The sequence below is a fragment of the Anopheles gambiae genome, chromosome 3, assembly GCF_943734735.2.
Source record: "Anopheles gambiae chromosome 3, idAnoGambNW_F1_1, whole genome shotgun sequence".
NCBI lineage: Eukaryota > Metazoa > Arthropoda > Insecta > Diptera > Culicidae > Anopheles > Anopheles gambiae.
Genome location: NC_064602.1, coordinates 13,047,840 through 13,066,389, shown reverse-complemented (window position 1 = coordinate 13,066,389; position 18,550 = coordinate 13,047,840). Strand labels below are relative to the sequence as shown.

At 44.0% G+C, this 18,550-nt stretch overlaps 4 protein-coding genes and 1 non-coding gene across 8 annotated transcripts; 1 reads left to right on the top strand and 4 right to left on the bottom strand.

The window, feature by feature from the left end:
- Window positions 1-106: 106 nt before the first annotated feature.
- Window positions 107-3,614, bottom strand: LOC133393364 (lysosomal alpha-mannosidase-like). The gene is made up of 5 exons (XM_061658044.1): window positions 3,369-3,614; window positions 3,162-3,264; window positions 2,491-3,098; window positions 2,295-2,428; window positions 107-2,234 (listed from the first exon to the last, which is right to left on the bottom strand). Exons 1-5 carry the CDS (start codon window positions 3,504-3,506, stop codon window positions 194-196), a joined length of 3,024 nt encoding a protein of 1,007 aa, XP_061514028.1. The 5' UTR covers window positions 3,507-3,614; the 3' UTR covers window positions 107-193.
- Window positions 3,615-3,956: 342 nt separating this feature from the next.
- Trnav-aac (transfer RNA valine (anticodon AAC)) lies at window positions 3,957-4,029 on the top strand. The gene has a single exon. It is a non-coding gene; the product is annotated as a tRNA-Val (tRNA).
- Window positions 4,030-6,863: 2,834 nt separating this feature from the next.
- On the bottom strand, window positions 6,864-7,853 carry LOC1275441 (uncharacterized). The gene is made up of 2 exons (XM_314685.4): window positions 7,772-7,853; window positions 6,864-7,709 (listed from the first exon to the last, which is right to left on the bottom strand). Exons 1-2 carry the CDS (start codon window positions 7,823-7,825, stop codon window positions 7,014-7,016), a joined length of 750 nt encoding a protein of 249 aa, XP_314685.3. The 5' UTR covers window positions 7,826-7,853; the 3' UTR covers window positions 6,864-7,013.
- A 1,934-nt stretch (window positions 7,854-9,787) lies between these two features.
- On the bottom strand, window positions 9,788-10,755 carry LOC5668344 (uncharacterized). Its single transcript, XM_061657184.1, has 2 exons — window positions 10,603-10,755; window positions 9,788-10,530 (listed from the first exon to the last, which is right to left on the bottom strand). Exons 1-2 carry the CDS (start codon window positions 10,648-10,650, stop codon window positions 9,853-9,855), a joined length of 726 nt encoding a protein of 241 aa, XP_061513168.1. The 5' UTR covers window positions 10,651-10,755; the 3' UTR covers window positions 9,788-9,852.
- A 3,653-nt stretch (window positions 10,756-14,408) lies between these two features.
- On the bottom strand, window positions 14,409-18,522 carry LOC1275440 (ATP-dependent RNA helicase vasa). Of its 4 annotated transcripts, none has more exons than XM_061653067.1 (4): window positions 18,364-18,522; window positions 16,627-16,805; window positions 16,415-16,526; window positions 14,409-16,343 (listed from the first exon to the last, which is right to left on the bottom strand). In XM_061653067.1, exons 2-4 carry the CDS (start codon window positions 16,651-16,653, stop codon window positions 14,689-14,691), a joined length of 1,794 nt encoding a protein of 597 aa, XP_061509051.1. In that variant the 5' UTR covers window positions 16,654-16,805; window positions 18,364-18,522; the 3' UTR covers window positions 14,409-14,688. The 4 variants fall into 4 exon arrangements, with proteins under 4 accessions (XP_061509051.1, XP_061509053.1, XP_061509052.1 ...); XM_061653069.1 differs by having other exon boundaries at window positions 16,418-16,526; XM_061653068.1 differs by lacking the exon at window positions 18,364-18,522 and adding an exon at window positions 17,488-17,962.
- Between the last annotated feature and the right edge of the window lie 28 nt (window positions 18,523-18,550).

Sequence of the window (18,550 nt, the reverse complement as noted above, 5' to 3'; positions counted from 1 at the left end):
ATGAAAGAATATTGAAAATAACATCAAAGCAATATTTTAGCAAACTTTAGCAAAAAAATATAAGTTTGTATATGATAAAATAATGGAAATAATAAAAAGTCTAAAATATAGTAGCGCAATGCAATGAATGTGTTATATTTTTGGATTTATTTAAAACAATTCATTTTCTGAACAATTTTCTGAAACTTACTTTTCATTTTTTCTTCTCTAGCTGAATAACAAAAGTTCTAATCTCCATCGGTTTCAGTTCGACAATGAATTCGTTTTCAATAACAGTTCTATTGGTATTCTTTTTTCGCTTCTGTCCATAATCTAAACGTATTGAATCTTCCTTCCATTGATTACCGGCCAAAGTAGTCTCCTGAAGACTAACCACATTCACATTTACAAACAAATCCTGAACGTTTATCTGAATCGGCAGTGAATATTGGCTATCTTCGCCCTTTTCGAACAAATGCTCAAATCTTAACAACATCGTATCATCCTTCCAAGGTTCCACGGTTAGAAGATGCACATTCGGTGGCAAAGATTCCGAAAGGAAGGTAAAATTCTGCACAAATTCGGTAAGATACTGATCAAAGGTAAAGTCGGTCGAAGGCGCCACAAACACCCACGACGGCAGATGAACCTTATTCTGCAGGAACCGTTCCTTTGCAGCTTGCGTTGGAGTGTCTGCGTTGGTAATTGGAGAACAACCGAACATAAGCCAGTGCTTGCCTCGAGCAACCAGACCGTTGTTGAACTGTGTTTCGTTTAGTGCTTCCCCCACACCGAATCGATCATCACGAAGCAATCGACGGTGGACCATCAGCTCAAGCTGACCGTCGGCCAAGCTGGAGCCACCCTGTGCACGATCGTTCAGCACGCTCAGCCGGTGTCCTTCATCTTCGATGGTAATTTTAGCTGTCACTGGGTAATAGTTTCCTGGAACTGGTTCTGATAACTCCAGTTCCCATGTATCGCGATGGTTTCGCACACGGCGAAGCATTTCCCGTCCGTTCGAGTCCGTCCAGAACGTCCCTTCGCTCTTGATGTCCGACTCAAAGCGAGAGATTATTTCCTTACCCTTGCTATCGTCGATCGGGATCGGCCCCACCAGCCATTCTAGCTCCACATGTTCCTGTCCGGCATACACTCGAATCACCTGGCTGATCCACTCGTTGAATATTTGATGCACCTCCTGCACCAGATCACTCTTCACCACCTGAATCTCCACAACATCGGTCACGGCCTTCTCGGTTCCGTTCGGACGGAAGATGTACGCCCCAGAAGAGCGGTTACGGAACTCCTCGTTGTTTCCATACGCTCCTTCATAATACAGGAAGTTCTGCTTCAGCGGATGAGTTTCTCCATCAATCGTGATCTGGCTCATGAAGCCGTTCTCGTCGAAATGAACCGTCAAATGATCGTTCCCTATGCTCACATTATCCTCCTGATGCATTACTGCAGCGGACGACGAGCTCTTCGACTCTTCCTTCGACACGTAGTACGACTTGTAGCCGACGGGAGCGACCTGTTCTCCTTGGAACACTAGCTCATGGGTGGCCTTGCTCTCCCGGAACGGAAGATCTATCACCGAGCTCGGAATCGGAATCAACGTTGATCGTACCGCTTGGCCACGATCGTTCCGTACCAGATAGTTGCCTTCCTTTACTGGTAGTCGCACGAAATCATTCGAGCTGTGACCGAGTGGGTTGTACAGTAGAACCACCAGGTTATCCGAGCTCTCGGTCATTGCACAAGCGCTCACGTTCGCTTGCTTACAGTATCCCCAGTCAAACTTGAAGCTATCTCGTTCCCCAGTCAGCTGGTTCAGTGCCGAGCGAGTGTTGGCACTGCAGGCCTCAAAGGCTTCGTACAGCATGCGAGCATAGTCGTCCGCGACGTGTTGCTTCTCAGTGCCAGTGATCGCATCATGATGCTGCATCACTCCCATTACCTCGCGAAGTGCAGTCAGATGAGACTCGTAGAAAGATTCCTTCATTGGAGCGATAGCGGACAATTGTTTGCAAACTTGCAGGAAATGGTTTCCTTCACGTTCATACCGCTTCTGGGTGGGTCGGGAGGTGAAGTAACCCGTCCAAAAGGCGGTAGGATCCGATGCGTAGGGGAAGAAATCATCCGACTTGGTGGGCCAATGCACATTTGCTTCATTAACCGCTTTCAGATAGCAGGAAGGTGTGGAGTAGAACACGTTCACCATGGATCCTTCCGATTGACGTTGATTTGTGTATCTGTTAGTGAATATAAGACAGAATGTAATTTAACGTTGTAAAAAGTTAAATTTTCTATACCTTATTAGTTTGTCCAAATTTTTGAACCACATATTTGCATCCTGATAATGGAAGTCTTCACCCATTGTAAGAATGATGTTGTTCGTTAAAAATGTTTTGGACATGTTGTGCACTGTGTCCAGAAACAGATCCACCTAGTTCAAACAAACAAAAAATTATACATCTTAAACCCTCGGCTTACCATTGCGAGTCTTACCTTCTCTTTGACATTGTTATCCGCCGAATACGGCCCATCAATGATCGGATCATCGTTACACAGCACATCAAAACAAAAGCCAGGCGGTGGTGCATAGATGTAGTAAAGACCGCTGGTAAACAGTTCACTCTGCTCCAGACTGTCGCTCGTCTTCCACATCATCTCCATCGTTCTGTTTGCGATCCGATTGCTCTTATCCTGAAAGTCCAACCGTCCCTGGAATAACCCATCGTACCCCATCTGCACGAACAGTGACCCTTGCTCCCGCGAGTGCCCAAACGGATCAATCTGCCAGCCCGCCCTCGGCCGTCCACACTCACCGAACGTATCGTTCAAGAACCTCAAACCCCACGTAAACTGATCGATGACACTCTGATAGTGAACGGCAGCCTCATCATTCATGCTCCACGCGCCACCGATAAACTCTAGCCGTCCTTCCGAAACCAGATCCTTCACCGTTTGGCGCATCTCTTCACTCTGCTCGGTGTACCATTTATGCATGAACGCAGACTCCACAAATATGAACCTTCGCGCGGCATCCTTCAACAGCTCCTGGATGACCGAGTCAAGAATGTACTGAACGCCCGCCTTTTGGATGGTGCTTCTACCTGAGGAGTAGGTAACACAGTTTGAGTCTTGTACTGTATCATCCGGCTACCATTCCCACTCACTTCCATAGTAGTATTGATCCACCGTTTTAAGCCATCCAACATCATCGTGCGTATGAGCGACCAGATGCACATTCAGCATGCCTTCCTTCACTGCCGGACAGCCCTATGGCAAAAATAAAACGCGAAGCGGAGGTGGCAAACCAAACCCCAACCGACAGTAAATGCATCGATCACACTTTCGCCGGTTCGGTTTCGCTTGATTCTCACCTCATAGCCGCACTGGCGGTTCGCAGCGTCCGGTGAGATGAGGAATGGCTTAGAACCGGTTGGCGTTGTCCGGATGCCGACCAGTAAGCATTGCAGCACCAGCAGCACTAGCGGGAAAATCTTGTCCCCGTTTACCATCGCGAAATGGTTAATGACAGCCCACCCAGCCAAACGTGTTGTAGCTCCTCTCGCGGCGACTCACAATCGACTGACAAATGGTTGCGGGTATGATGATGGTTTGATTTAAACGAGCCGCTCGCTTCACGGTGGGCAGAGATTTATGTAGTGCCCGTGTTATGCTTCTTATCACGGGTGGTGACCGGGTGTGTGGAGAAAGGGGCGATAGAAAGAATAATCGCAAACCAGACGGTGCGCGGTGTGTATTTCTATCAGTGCCGAATGATAGGAGTAGGGAGAAGGGAAGCTAAAAATAAGGGGAAAATGTTGAGGTGAGACAAATCAAATAGCAACGTCACATACTGCTGATAAGAAGTCTGAAGTTGTTTACAAGCATACAATAGAAAAATCAATTGTTTCCTGTGAAACATTGGCACTGCCGGTTTGAAATTAACATTAATTCTAATACGTGTTTCCGTGGTGTAGTGGTTATCACATCCGCCTAACACGCGGAAGGCCCCCGGTTCGATCCCGGGCGGAAACAGGTGAAACTTTTTTTCATTTATTATCTTTGTCTTTGTGCACGTAAATGTGTGTACAAAGACTAAAAAAAACTACGTATAATACAAACCAAGCGTTTACAGCACTAATATCGTTACTGACATTAGAAATGTCTAGTTTAATCGCATGGAATCTCTGAACAAATTTCACTTCTATCGTTCCCTTATTTTTTGACACAATTCCTCCATTCTTGTTCGTACTCACCTTACCGCCTGTACAAACATAGCGCCCCACAATTGGAACGCACTCGAAAAAGGGCTCTCCCATTGGGGAAAGTACACGTAAAGCTGCACCCGGGCGGCAATGCACACAGTCTGCTAGCTGACCAAACCGGTGGAAGGAGCCGAAGAAAGAGCATAAAACGTGACGCGGGCAATTATTGGCGTCTTGCGGAGAAATAATGCTGCGTCCGCATCTTTGCGCCCTCTCTCCACGGACACCGCGTGACATTCGATTGTCGGAAACGGTTGGCCCAGCCAGATCTCGTCACGACGCCGGCAAAGGTAAAGGTGACGTAGGTGATGCCGGTGTGGCCGGTGCTCTAAGTTTGATGAAAGTGAAAATGCTGTCTGCGTACTGTGGTCATTTCTCTATTCTGCGCTCCTTTCGATCTACTTACGGAGCTGTTCCGAGCGTCAGTCAGTCAGTCAGTTGGTCGGTAGGTCGTGCTTTTGGCCCATTCACTTACATGTAGCTCTTGAGTTGGCTTTGCTAAGCGATTGAATTTCTTCCTGAACATAATGAGCATTGGTTTGCAGCTTCGTTTGATAGTGATAGCCTTTATTGACATTTGCTCGTTGATGTGTAAACATTTATTTGATTGTATTTTACCCTATCTTTTTTTTACTTTCTAACACCATGAAAATCACTTTACATTAATTTATATCAAATATAATTAAACTTTTGTCCGCATTATATTTGCATATTTTTATTTGCATAAAAAAACGATTTTTTGCGAAGTATACGGCCAACACGTATTAGTAAATTTCTACTCAGTATTTAGTAAATATTAATTTTTTTTTTTTGTATCTCTTGGAACGGACGTTTAAACAGTGTGGATAGCATTGAAAGTTGATTTTTGTACAGTATTTTGATTATTAGCACTGTATCCAATTTCTTCGTTTTGTAAGTATCATTAATTTACAAGGTCTTATTTTATGTTGCGACTATTTTACAATAGCCACAAAACGCGTTGCAGTTAAATATGTTCTTTAAATGTAACAGATGCATACTATTTGTCTAAGAAATTTGTAATGCTTTTGAAATTTCTTAGGTCCCTTTTGCAATTCAATGTTTGCTTCCCGTTTTTTTTTATTTATTAGTCTCACGATTTTTTGCAGTTTCTTAACTTTTATTGAATTATTTGTTTCAAATGAAAGGTAGAAAAAAAAGTTGAGAAAAAAACAATCAATCGTAAGACAAGGCTTTGGATTTTGTCATAAACCACAGTTTGGTTTGTGGAAACCAACATTATACCGTGATACAAATCCTAAAAATATAGATTTAAAAAAATCGATAAAAATACTTATGCAAACCCTATCTTCCCTGGCATGCAAGAATAGTCGTGAAATATTTCCTGTGTGCAATAAAATTGCATGCAACAGAAACGGAAATGAATTTAAATTCAAACTTTACAAATGAACACACTCCACATCATCATTTTTAATATATTCGAACAATAACTGAAGGGAGAATCAGGTAATCAGTATCACTCGAAATATGACGGATATGATATGATTCCTAGACAGACGAGCATGTATTTGGAGCGAAAAAAGCTAATAATTTTGTCAATCTAGTTAGAAATAAATCTCATCGTGCGTGTTAGATGTGTCTAAGATCCTAACGGCTAAATTAGGCCGTAAGCCGTTTATTGACGTGATTTTGTGTGCTTCTATGCTAACAAATGTGGAAGTAATTGTACTTGTCTGTGCACAATATGCCTAGTGTTATTTCGAATTGTGGAATGTTTCAAATCCATTATCATTCTCCTTTCTTGAGTTGTCCGTCCGTGTGTTGCTTATCATCCTTTTTTTAAAGGTGATTGTTACAGATTTTCTTCTTCGATTAAAATCACGTATTATTACTACTTTACATTAAATTAGCACTCAACATATTATCACAGACCATGTGTATTTTTGGGAATTGTCCCTTTTATTACGTTGCACTGATTCTGTATGACACAGCATAACTGATTCTGTGCTGTTCTCACGTAGGTGTTATTAGCACATTCACGAATGTTGTTTAATGGAGTATGGCAAATGAATTAAAAAATAATGGATTAGTCTGTTTTCTTTTTTTTTAACCCTAACTTCTCCAAGATACAAGCATAAGGTATCTAGGAATATGTTAATGTGATACAAATGAACAAAAAATACAAGTTACATTGTCGACGCAGTTCCAACAGCTGCACTAAAATGACTCCTTTGTCTCCATCTTTCTCTGACTAGTTCCAAATGAGGATATACCTACACAATTGGTGAACTATTTATGTTTTTATTGCAGAATTGTTGTTTAAACTTAACACTAACGCAACCTGTTGAACCTAGGCACTTTTAATTGAATCTAATACGGCTCGGGAGTGGTATACAAGACAATGTGCGTTTTTACGTTGATATCTCAGAGTTTTTTTCAAAAGCGATGTCTACCAAATAAATATTCCATGTATTCCATAGATGCAAAAGTTAATTATTTATTAGTAGATAAAATTTTAAGGCAAAATTGTTCAAACAATAGCTCTGTGGAAATCAGTTTTATCTTTGGCACAGCTGTGAACATATTTCTGTATTTCGTTGAATGAAGCTACTACAAACCTTTTTGCATAAATAAGAACATGTTATTTTATTTCAACGATGTACCACATGTATGTATTCAAGATGATTAAATTGTATGTCGAGTATTAGTATATTATCCCGAATGCCCACACGACAGAAAAAGACTGTTAAATTGCACTAACACCACCACTGCAACTTAAGGTTCAACATTCACAATTGAACCTAGGCAAGTGCTGGTTAGCTGATTCTTCGAAACATCGTATGCCATCTTCAGAACCGATTCGTTCACATTCAGACACCTTTGATAGCCGTTTCGCAAATCCCATAACTTCGAGGAGAACTGTTCCACTACTTTGAATACTCCCGACATGTAATCACTAGCGAATGCATCAATTTCTGCTGCCTTCTTCTGCAGCTTCGCAGCGATCGCGTCCGGACCGGCGATCACATTTTCACCCTCGAACACGTCCAACAAACTTTGGTAAAATATTTCCGATTCGTCCACGTTGAGCTGCTTCTGTGCTTGATGTAGCTCGCTCTCTACGCCACGTTCAACGTCATTGATGCAGTTGGAAAATCCAACGCCCGCCACGTTAATGTTACTATCGACGATCGATTTCAGGAAGTCCAGACAGCTGCTATCCACCGCCTGGGTCTGATGGTTGAGCTGATAAAGTAGCTCATCTTCGAGGGCGATCGAATTGGCGAGAGATCCTTCCTTTGCGCTGATCACTTGTTTGTAGAACTCGTCCGTCTTTTGCACCAAGCTGTATTTGACCGAGTACACGAAGTTAATTATGCGAATCTTAATTTCGGCATGCTTCGGTTCAAGCTCCTTCAAGCGCTGGACCACGTTCATCGATGCCAAACGGCCGGCTTCAACTGTGAGGATCTGCAAAGTACATGGGAAGGTATTAATTTGTGAGATATTGTTTCCCTGACAGCAACACGTACATTACTGAAACAGTAACAAATGACTGAGAGTAAAATGAATTTTGACCACTTCATTGTCCTGGAACAACCAAATAGAAATTCACACACTTTGCACACACTTTGTATGTAAGATTGATCTTCGTTAAACCAACGTGTATTGATTTTATACCTTACCCCAAATCCGGGTGATGATAAATCGTACAAAAGGCAATAAAACTTATCGCACATTTTACAGCAATCAGGATAGGTGATAACGTTATGATCATGTCGATTACGCATGTGATGAGGGATGTGAGGTTTAGCCGGTACCTTGTTCTCTGTGGAATAAAATTGAAAGCACGCGTGCGACGACGTCAATACATATTATTGATATGGTTGCGGCGGAAGCAACGAACCGGAACTCACTAAATTAAGCCAATGGCTCAGTGATAGCGGTGTGCTTTTGCTAAATTAAGGATTTTTTTTTTGAATGCATATAGTGTATAGTGATTATTGATTTAAGTCTTTAGACACGAAAGTATGGGACCTGAGATGGCCATTCTTTACGAAATTTTATTAATACTCTTTACGAAAGAATGGCCAACTCAGATCCCATACTTTCGTGTCTAGATTCGTTTCTATCTTATCAAAACAATTAAATAACATTGTTAAGCTAGTTTCAGCATGAACGTGTCTAATGTACAAACGATCATGCTTAAAATAGGGCTCACGGCCTTCGATACCCATCTAATAAATATCACATACTAACCCCAACGGCATGTAAAAATGCAAATAAGGGTATTAAACACGTTTGAGACGTCATATTTTTAATTTATTATTTCTTGTAAACTATATTTGTATGAATATCGTTCTAATATAAATTAATGGCAAATTCAGCTGCAGTTGTATAAATGGACAAAAACTAAGTAAAAAAGGATCACTTCTCGTTACTTTGACTATTGGATTAAACGACTCGCAGTAGTTCAGGGTGTCATCATGTCTAGACATCAACATGATATGCATTCTCCACATCCTCCATAAACCAGATCCCAAAACGAACATCAAATAACATCCCACAAGTTGATTGCATTACATTGCTAGTCATCGGGTTTATAGCAGCTCACTCATCACACACGGATATCCTGCTCCTCAGTCATATCAATCATAAATTCCTCATTCCCGAGATTAATTACGGCTGTTTGTCAGTCCACCCCCATCCTATTGCCAAACAGATAATCCTTCGTTCGAAGCTAGCACATACACTGATTGTGATAAGTCCTACTCGTTGGGAGATTGGGAGATTGGGAGATAAAGCTATTTAAAATCGACCTGCCATACCGGATTAACCGTATTGGCCTATCACGACAATCGCCAATTATTCAAGATAAGAAAGCGATATGATAGCTGGCTGTGAGTGATCAAGTAACATTTGAGCGATCACCAGTGCGCGACATGATGAATTGTAGAAAAAAAAGTGTTGCTAGGGAACACTACAGAACCTAAAGAACTTCTCTCTGTGCATGCTTGCAGTAGAGGAAGTGTACCAATTGTGCCTATAGCATGAATTACGGCTATAATGAACGATATTTTCGCTCTAAAGTACCCCACGAATGATTTTTTTTAATCAAAGTAGAATATTTTGAAAATTTTGAGCTTCAAATATCAAGTTTCCACAGGTTTTGGGCTACATCCACGATTGGTACAGCTAGCTATAGCCATAGTGTTCGTATCTTAAGGTGCAAATTAATATTAAAATTTTATATGATTTCGAAACACTGAATCAATAAAAAAAAACACTTTTGAGTTCTATAGTTTTAAGGCTTCAAAAAACATATAGCTTTTGACATTTTACTTCATTTTTAACAAATATCGCTCACATTATTTTTTGGTGTAGTTTTTTTGGGAACGCAAACACTTAAAACATAAATAAGGACATGCATAGAATAGTAAAAAAGGTTGGGAATACAGGAAGGTATAAAGATATCGATATCCCAGATTCTTAAGACCATCAAAACATTCAAAGTCCTGTTAGACTAAAACAAGAATAAGGCCAGACTGTTTTCTGCTGTATTTATCATTGATCCTTTTATTTGTGTTCTAAACCACACGCAGACCTTTGCTTCTTACACAATTGCGCCCAAGCAAGTTTGCACCAGCTGGTTCTTGGTGCTTTCGAACGAACCCTTCAGCACCGACTCGTTACCGAGCAGACAGGTTTTGTACTCGTTCTGCATATCGCCCAGCCGGGACGAGTACGCATTAACGGCCGCATTAATGTCCGCCACAAAGCTTAGCGAGATGCCATCAATCTCCGATCGCTTCTCGGTCAGCTTGGCAATGATCTTCGCCGGATTGGAAATGATGTTCTCGCCCTTGAACACATCCAGCAGACTGATGTCGAACAGTTCCGATTCGTCCACCTGCAGCAGCTGATAGACGCGGTCCAGCTCAGCTTTCACTCCCGCCTCCACGTTATTCACACAGTTCGTATAGCCAAAGCCGGCCACGTTCATGTTCATGTCCACGATACTGCGGAGCATCTGCAGGCAGGACGCATCGACGGACGACGCCTGTCCATTGAACTGGTAAGTCATGTCATCCTCCAGCTGGATCGAACGGGTCAGCGATGTTTCCTTATCGGCAATGACGCCCTTGTAGAATGTATCCGTAGCGGTGGCAGTGGCCAACTTGGCTCCGGCCACCTCGGAGATCACCTTATCTTGCAGCTGCTTGTACACCGGCTCCAGCTCCTTCAGCTTCTGCACCACTTCCGTTGAGACGGGACGGGCCGCTTCGGTGAGCTATGGAAAGGGAGTTTACTATTAGTCATTTTGGCCTTTGAACTATCTAATATTGCTAAACCTGAAACCTACCGTCACCACACCCAAGCACAGCACAACCAGCACGATCAAAAGCTTCATTGTTTCCGGACAATTTGAATTTGTTTAAGTATTTCCAATGGAAAATCGCTACAAGTCTAGCTATGCGCTGCTATGGGAGTCGCTTCACCGTCTGATACAAACGCCTTCCGATGAACGACATTTTATACCGTTTCAAATCGAGCCAACGGACTACTGAGGAGATGATAATCCCTTATCGTCGGGACCGCGCAGTTATAAAAAAATATTGGTACAACTTTACCAACCTGTATCCGGTAAGCAAAAGAGCAACTTATGGCCGCGTCAGTTTACAACACTTATTATCTAGCAGTAAGACTGATATGACAGTTTCCACCATTAGGCGAAAACGAAACTGAGCGCTAATAATAAGCGAACAGAAGGATTTGAAAATAGGCTCATGAATCATGATCCTGTTTCTTTATGATTTTTTTATGATCGCCATGCCAGATATATATCGTTTAAAGGGCAAAAATGTGATGCTTATGCCTTACGGCAATAGTATATGACCTATTTTATGCTATACTGCTTTACCTCAAAAAAACTCAAAGGAACTTACGAAACTGCATACATTTTACAACATACAACACTTAGCTAGACGGCTTATGCTGTTACTAATACGATAATTATTACATGGCTTCAGATGCCGTAGGGCTTAAAGTTGTTATGCACATCGGAGATCGGCGTGAATTTGAAATATAAATTTATTCGAAACGAAAAGTAAGTATGTAAGTACGTAAATAATAAACTTATAATTTAAGTGATTAATAGAGGAAACTAGTCAATTAGCAAGAAAGGGACTAACTAATGAATTAAGCATTAAAGTGTGTGCATATGTTAGCAAAAAAGTAAGTAACTCGTAAGAATGTTAGTAAGTAAGTAAGTAAGTAAGTAAGTAAGTAAGTAAGTAAGTAAGTAAGTAAGTAAGTAAGTAAGTAAGTAAGTAAGTAAGTAAGTAAGTAAGTAAGTACAGGGTTTCGAATCATATAAGGGAATAGTTCAACCACTTTAGGGAATGTTGCAAATCGGTAGGGGAATGTTGCAAGCAAGCTGTGGATGTTTGCAATCACTTAGGGGAGTTTTGCAATCGATTAGGGGAATTTTGCAAGCGTACTGTGGAGCTGTCATCAGACGGTGGGTGCCGGTGTAAAAAGCTTCGAATTGATACCAAGGATGTTTTTTTTTAAAACATCGTTTGTAGATGTTTTCGTCTGGGATTTTGTTGTGCTCATGAGATAATGAAGAAGGTTAGTAAGATTGATGAAAATATTTTGAGGTATTTACAGCGGCACCCACAGTCTGATGACAGCTCCACAGTGCGCTTGCAAAATTCCCCTAATCGATTGCAACTCTCCCCTATATGATTGCAAAAATCCACAGCTTGCATGCAATATTCCCCTACCGATTTGCAACATTCCTCTAAGTGATAAAACTATTCCCTTATATGATTCGAAACCCTGTAAGTAAGTAAGTAAATAAGAAAGTAAGTAAGTAAGTAGATAAAGAAGTACAGTCTGTTCCCGAGTTACGCGGTTTATGCGTTCCCGAGGAATCCGCGAAACTCGAATATCCGCGTAAGTCGAATTTCACGTTTTTTTACTAAAATACTATTAATTACTCGGATTTTTTTATTTTATTTAGTACTTTTTTTACACTTTATCATTTATTTAATATATTTTGTGTAGAAAATTCTAATATTTCAGGCTTTTAAACGGGTTCAATTTGTTAGCAAAAAGGCAATTTCTACCGAACTTGAAGCAAATTGTACTGATTTGACATTTAATCTGTCAAATTTACAAAACCGCGTATCTCCGAATCCGCGTAAGTCGAGAACCGTGTAACTCGGGAACAGACTGTATGTAAGTGTACTCAGTAAGTAAGCACGTCAGTAAATGAATGAGAACGTAACTAGTTGCTAGTGAGTGAATCAGTAAGCGTTGCTAGTAAGCGAATAAGGGTAAATAACTTAATAAGTAAATACAAAAATACACTAAATGCGCTCAAGCGCAAACGAAAAATTCATTCATCAACCGGATCCCGGAATCAGTTTCGTCAGAAACAGCCAGCTGATCGATAAGGTGTAGATTATTCGAATTTTATGACATTTTATGATCATCGTCCGATCACATTCCTGAATAAACAAAAAAGGTCCGGATTAAATACAGTCTTTTATCAGTCTATGGCCATTTATCGTGCTAATCATTCGCCCGAGATAAGCCCACCAACAAATACCATCCCATATAAGAAGGTACCGTCAACGATCTATCACCAACAGTAGTGTTACTGCTAGCTTCCAGGAAAGAAACCACCATCGTCGTTCATTCTCATAGCCCTGCAGATAATGAGAGCCCTTTCGGACCTTACGTGGCCAGTGTTGCTGGTGTGTGCCTGTCTCGCATTCGACACCATCGAAGGTAGCCGTCGTCAGGATGCGCTGCAGACTTTCCAACCGCTGAAGGCGTCCACTGCTCGTGGAGCTAAGCAGCAACGAAAGCTGATCGGTGGTGGATCCGAGCTGTTTCTATCCCTCCAGTCCGAGCTCGTCCTTACCCAAGAGCCATACGTCGAACAAACGATCGACGAGGAGTCCAACGTGCAGGCAAGACTCTCAGCACCGACCATCAACGCGGAATGTGCGCAGCTCGTGAATAGCCGAACGGACCTGCTGGTGCAGCTGGCTGGCCTAACGCTTCGGAACTGTGTCGCTAAAATCGATGACGAAATGTTCGCTCGGATCTACGGCGCCAGCAGTGATGCTGGCTCGCGCGAGCAGTACGCCAAGGTGAGTCTGTTGAGCAGTTTTCGGACTGTGAACATCTTCGTCGAGCCGGACGCGATTCGGGCCGAAATCGAGGAGAAGCTAAACAATGGGGCCAGTGCAGAGGGAATGGTTGTAACTGCTGAGCATGCGGCGGCACTAAAGTCAGCCTTCCAGGAGTGTTTGGAACAAGCGCGCACGCTCATGCGGGAATCGATGCAGACCGGTGTATCGCAGGCTGATGTGTCTTGCGTCAATTAGTTACCGAATGACCCTACAATTATAGAAAACTAGACATGAGAGCAATAAAAGAATATGTGGCCATTAACAGCAGTTTTTTTTTAAAACGATGTATCAACCATCTAACGATGTATCTTACAATTTTTAGGAAAATAACCAATTTCTAAAATTATACTACAGAAACATAGAGATGTAGTAATAATTCTATAGATATAGAGATTTCAAACATTCTCCTTTTTGGAATAGCTAGACGGTCATGGGCGGTATTTACTGACTTTCGAGATTAACTGATTATCACGCCGCCAGATAGTCAGCTACAAGGGGACGGTCCATGTGAGGTAAGAACCCTCGACGGGCATGTTGTCAAGTCTTGCAGTATGACGTTTGTACCATGGTACCGCTCCGTAAATTGAATATGTTATTAGTATTTTCTTAGCCAAACATAAACGATAAGCCACTAGATAAAGGTTACATCAAAATGGTCCTCTAAGCAACGTTGTTGCGGCCCGTGGGCTGATAATAAAGTTTGAAGACCCCTGAACGATATGTTGACAATGAACGGGCTTCGTGCAGTTACGCTCCGTAAACCTGGGTTAGTCGAAGTACTTTGTACAACTACCTTCACTTGTGTATTTTATCCTGGAATGGACCTACAAGTGAAGTATTGTTAGTATACTTCAGTTCTAGAGTATACAAGTGCGAAAAATCACCATTCAGCACATTACGTTAGATGATGAAAGACACTCGGTGCAAGCTTCCACGAATTATAGAATAAAAGTGTAAGTTCTTATGTTTTCAAAGTTTTCATCAACGTTTTATTAACGAACAATTCTTTGCTGTGTGTCATGCTTCTTTTGTGTGTTTTACATCGTTACGTCAGTAAATCAAAGAATAATCATGCATGTCACAAAAGCAAGGAAAGGAGTTTGACTCCTCGTTTCGTTCGAGGAAACTTCTCTTCCGAAGTTTCGTTGTAAGTGTTAACATTAGAAAAAAAATAAGGAAATGTCGAGAGAGAGATCCACTCTCGTTCGCAACACGCAACTACCCCACCCCCTCCCCTGTTACTCCCACTCTTCCTCCGGCTCGAGGGCAACCGGCTGGGCATCGACACGCGAACCGTACGAGTCGCGGATATCCTTGCCACCGAACTGGGACGATCCCATGTACGATCCGGAGCCGCCAGCATCCTTCAAAAAGTCCGGCACCGACTGCCCGGCCTGGGTGAGAATCTTCACCAGATCGCTCGCCATAGCCCGGTCCGCCTCCGGGTCGTAGAAGCTAGTCGCTCGGCCCTTGTTGCCGACGCGCCCGGTTCGCCCGATACGGTGCACGTAATCATCGATGCTCTTCGGCAGATCGTAGTTCACCACGTGGTTCACATTTTTAATGTCCAGCCCGCGGGCCGCTACCGACGTCGCGATCAGCACGTCCATCCGCCCGGACTTGAAATCGTACAGCGCCATCTCGCGCTCCCGCTGCAACCGATCGCCATGGATGGAGGTGGTCGGGAACTGCGTCTCGGACATCAGCGATGCCAGATAGTCCGCATTGCGCTTCGTCTCCACGAACACGAGCGTACCCTTGGGATTGCCGCCGTTCAGGATCTCCTCCAGCTTCTTGCGCTTCTTGAACTTTTCCACCAGATGGATCGTCTGCTCCACATCGGCACACGCTCCGCCGACGATGCCCACGAACACGCAGATGTAGTTGTGCAGGAACTTGCCCGCCAGCTCCTGGATTTCGGCCGGGAACGTAGCCGAAAACATGAGCGTCTGCCGCTGCTGCTTTTCCGGCATCGTCGCGTGGCCCATCACCTTCTCGATCGAGGGCAGAAAGCCCATGTCCAGCATCCGATCGGCTTCGTCGAGCACCACGAAGTTCACGTTCTCGAACGTCACGTACCCCCGGTCGATGAAGTCCAGCAGCCGACCGGGCGTGGCCACCAGCACGTGGCAGCCACCGCGCATCAGCTGCAGCTGGTGCTGTACGGCCGTGCCGCCGTACGATACGCACACCTTCAGCTTGGTGCCGTGCGCGAACTTGCGCCCCTCGTCGTGGATTTGAATCGCGAGCTCACGGGTCGGGGCTACGATCACGATGTACGGGTTGCGCGTGCGCAGCTCCAGCGAATCCTCCTTGTCCAGCAGATGGTGGATCATCGGCAGCATGAAGGCGGCCGTCTTGCCCGAACCGGTCTGGGCGCAGGCCATCAGGTCGCGCCCGTTCAGGATGATCGGGATGGCGTACCGCTGGATGGGCGTCGGTTTCGTGTAGCTCGACTTGCGCACGTTCGTCATCACCTCCTCGCGCAAACCGGAGCGCTCGAAGCTCTCCACGTGATCCGGTGGATTTTCGCCCGACACGCGCACCTGGATTTCCTCGAACTTGTCAAAATTGATCCCAGAGCTGATGCCGGACCCGAAGATCAGCGATTCGTCCTCGGTCGGAAGTGGCGGAATGTACAGCTCCCTCGGCTTGTCCGTCTTCACCTGGTCCATGCTTGGATCGCTGTTGCCAGAATAGGCAGGTCGGCCGCCATCGCCGTTTCGATCACCGTAGCCACCGCCACCGAAGCCACCGCCACCATCGCGCCCGCCACGGCCCCGACCACGACCTCGTCCGCCACCTCGGCCTCCACGGCCTCCACGACCACCGCCGCCGTATCCATCGTCACCGCCTCCATATCCACCGTTGTCGTTGCTTTGATACTCGTTGTCTGCACGAGAGAAAGGCTATAAATTAGGAACATTGCGCTTCAAGATAAGATTTTTGAAAATAAAAACTTGCCACCGAAAGCATTGTTGGACTGATAGTTGTCGAACCCGTTAGTATCGTTGTCCTGAACACTATTTTCGGTAGCATCGTACTTGGGCTGATCGAAGCTACGTCCCTCGTCACACTGAAAGCAAAGAAAAAAAACAAAAACATGAGAAATTCACGCACTATCGATCACGGGAAGAAAGAAACAAGGGAAAACTAAAATCCACCAAAATACTTACATCGTCCCATTCACCGTCTCCGCTCATGTTTTTTTTCTTCTTTCACCGGAAGATGACAATTCTCCTTCAGGAATGTAAGATTCGAGATCTGTGTGTCTCCCGAAGATGAAAAATCTTTTGGTTTTCACCAAAAAACGTGTCCGTTGCTCGAAGCGCGACTAACGGCGACTCTCTTTCGACTAGCAATGGCGTCCGCAGGCACAAACCGAGAGGAATAGTGGAACATGCAATGCAGCAGCAGCAGCACGTGGAGAGAGAGAAAGAAAGATGGTCGAAATATTATAAAAAAATAAATGCCGTTGCAAACACACACACACTGCACCACCACTATCGACGACCACCGCTCTACCCGCACCCATAGCAACCTAAAGCGACGATGGTATTTTCCAGCGAAATTTTCATTGTCCATTGCAAGCGACCTCACACACCGCCACCGAAGTAGCCTTTGAAGCGCGCGCGCGTGTTAAGGCGTGTGCCTCTGTGTGTGTGTGGGTGAATATCACTGTGTACACTGCGCTAAGCCAGTGGCGCGCGCTTTTCGCATCAATTATTGCCGGATGAACGACAACGAGATGCTCTTCGCGGGGCCCGCTGTCCCGGAACGTGCACGAAAGCACCATTTCTCCTCTCGGAAACTCCACATCTCGGAAAGGCTTCCCAACTATGCCCCAACGACTCTCTTATCTATTGCATATCGAAGACTTTTGAATCCGCTCCAGTGCCAACTGCGGTTCATGAAACACAAAACTGTTTTTCTCCCCTGATTCGAGCAATCAAGAGCACCATGGTAGGCTGTGGATATAGCGCCATCCTTCTGGATATCTTGTAACGAAAAAGGCCAAGGACTGTGATTCTACTAACCTCACTCTGGAACTGATACGAGACACAGAGCCACACAACCACTCCACGACGGGACACGTTTGGATTAAAACTAAACCGCTTCCGTACGTCGACACCGACTGGCCCCTACACCGCTTCTCAAATAACGACGATCTCAGCTAAAATGCCCCCCACACACATGCATGCGCAGCACACTTGTTCACTTCCACTTCCTTGCCTGCTCTGTGTACGGTGGTGGATACGTGCTGTGCTGTAAGAACACTTCACACAGAAAGGAAGCGACAGAGCAAACCAACACACTGCCACCGCTCTTCTCGTGCCATTTCCTTAGAAACTTAATCCAAAAACTCAACTACGCCACACACCACGCCAGCCACGGCAGCCTGCTATCAAAAGGGGGGAGGCGCGCAACATGCACAACACACGATACACACCACGGAATGTTTACGAACAGCGTGCGAACAGGCAATTTCGGTACCGGCGGCAACAGCCGATTTTGACAGAGCGCTCAACACACACACGCACACAATCTAATACCAGCAACGCGTGCGAAGGCTTTTGTTTCGCACTGCCAGTGTGTTAGTGGGAGCAGGTACAAAATGAAACAAAGGGCGAATGGCGCGTGCTACTGAGCAATACAAGCGAATTCGAGAAAAATGAAATAAGCGAAGAGATTATTTTAAGAGCAAATGAAATGAAATTTAATTTAACTGTATTTTGAACATAACTAAGAAAATACTAATCAACTGGAAGAAATAATATAACATCACAAAACAATAATTAAATTTGAAATCAGTTATGTTAGTTTTGCCGAAATGAGAGATGAGCGATTTTAACACAAAAACTTCACTAACTGTTAACCAACAAACATTTGTTCTATAAAACTAGTTCACTTACCTGAGTTTTGAAGTACTATTCGGCTGGTTATTTCACTTGCAAAAGCAATTGGCTAATTTAGCGCTAAGCACCTCAGCAGAGACTTCCGACTCGCCGCGAGTGCTCCGAGCAAAAGACTGCTAAAAGCTGGAATTTGCACGGACACGGCCTACTCGTCCGCCGTACTGTGCAACTAGGATGGAAGATT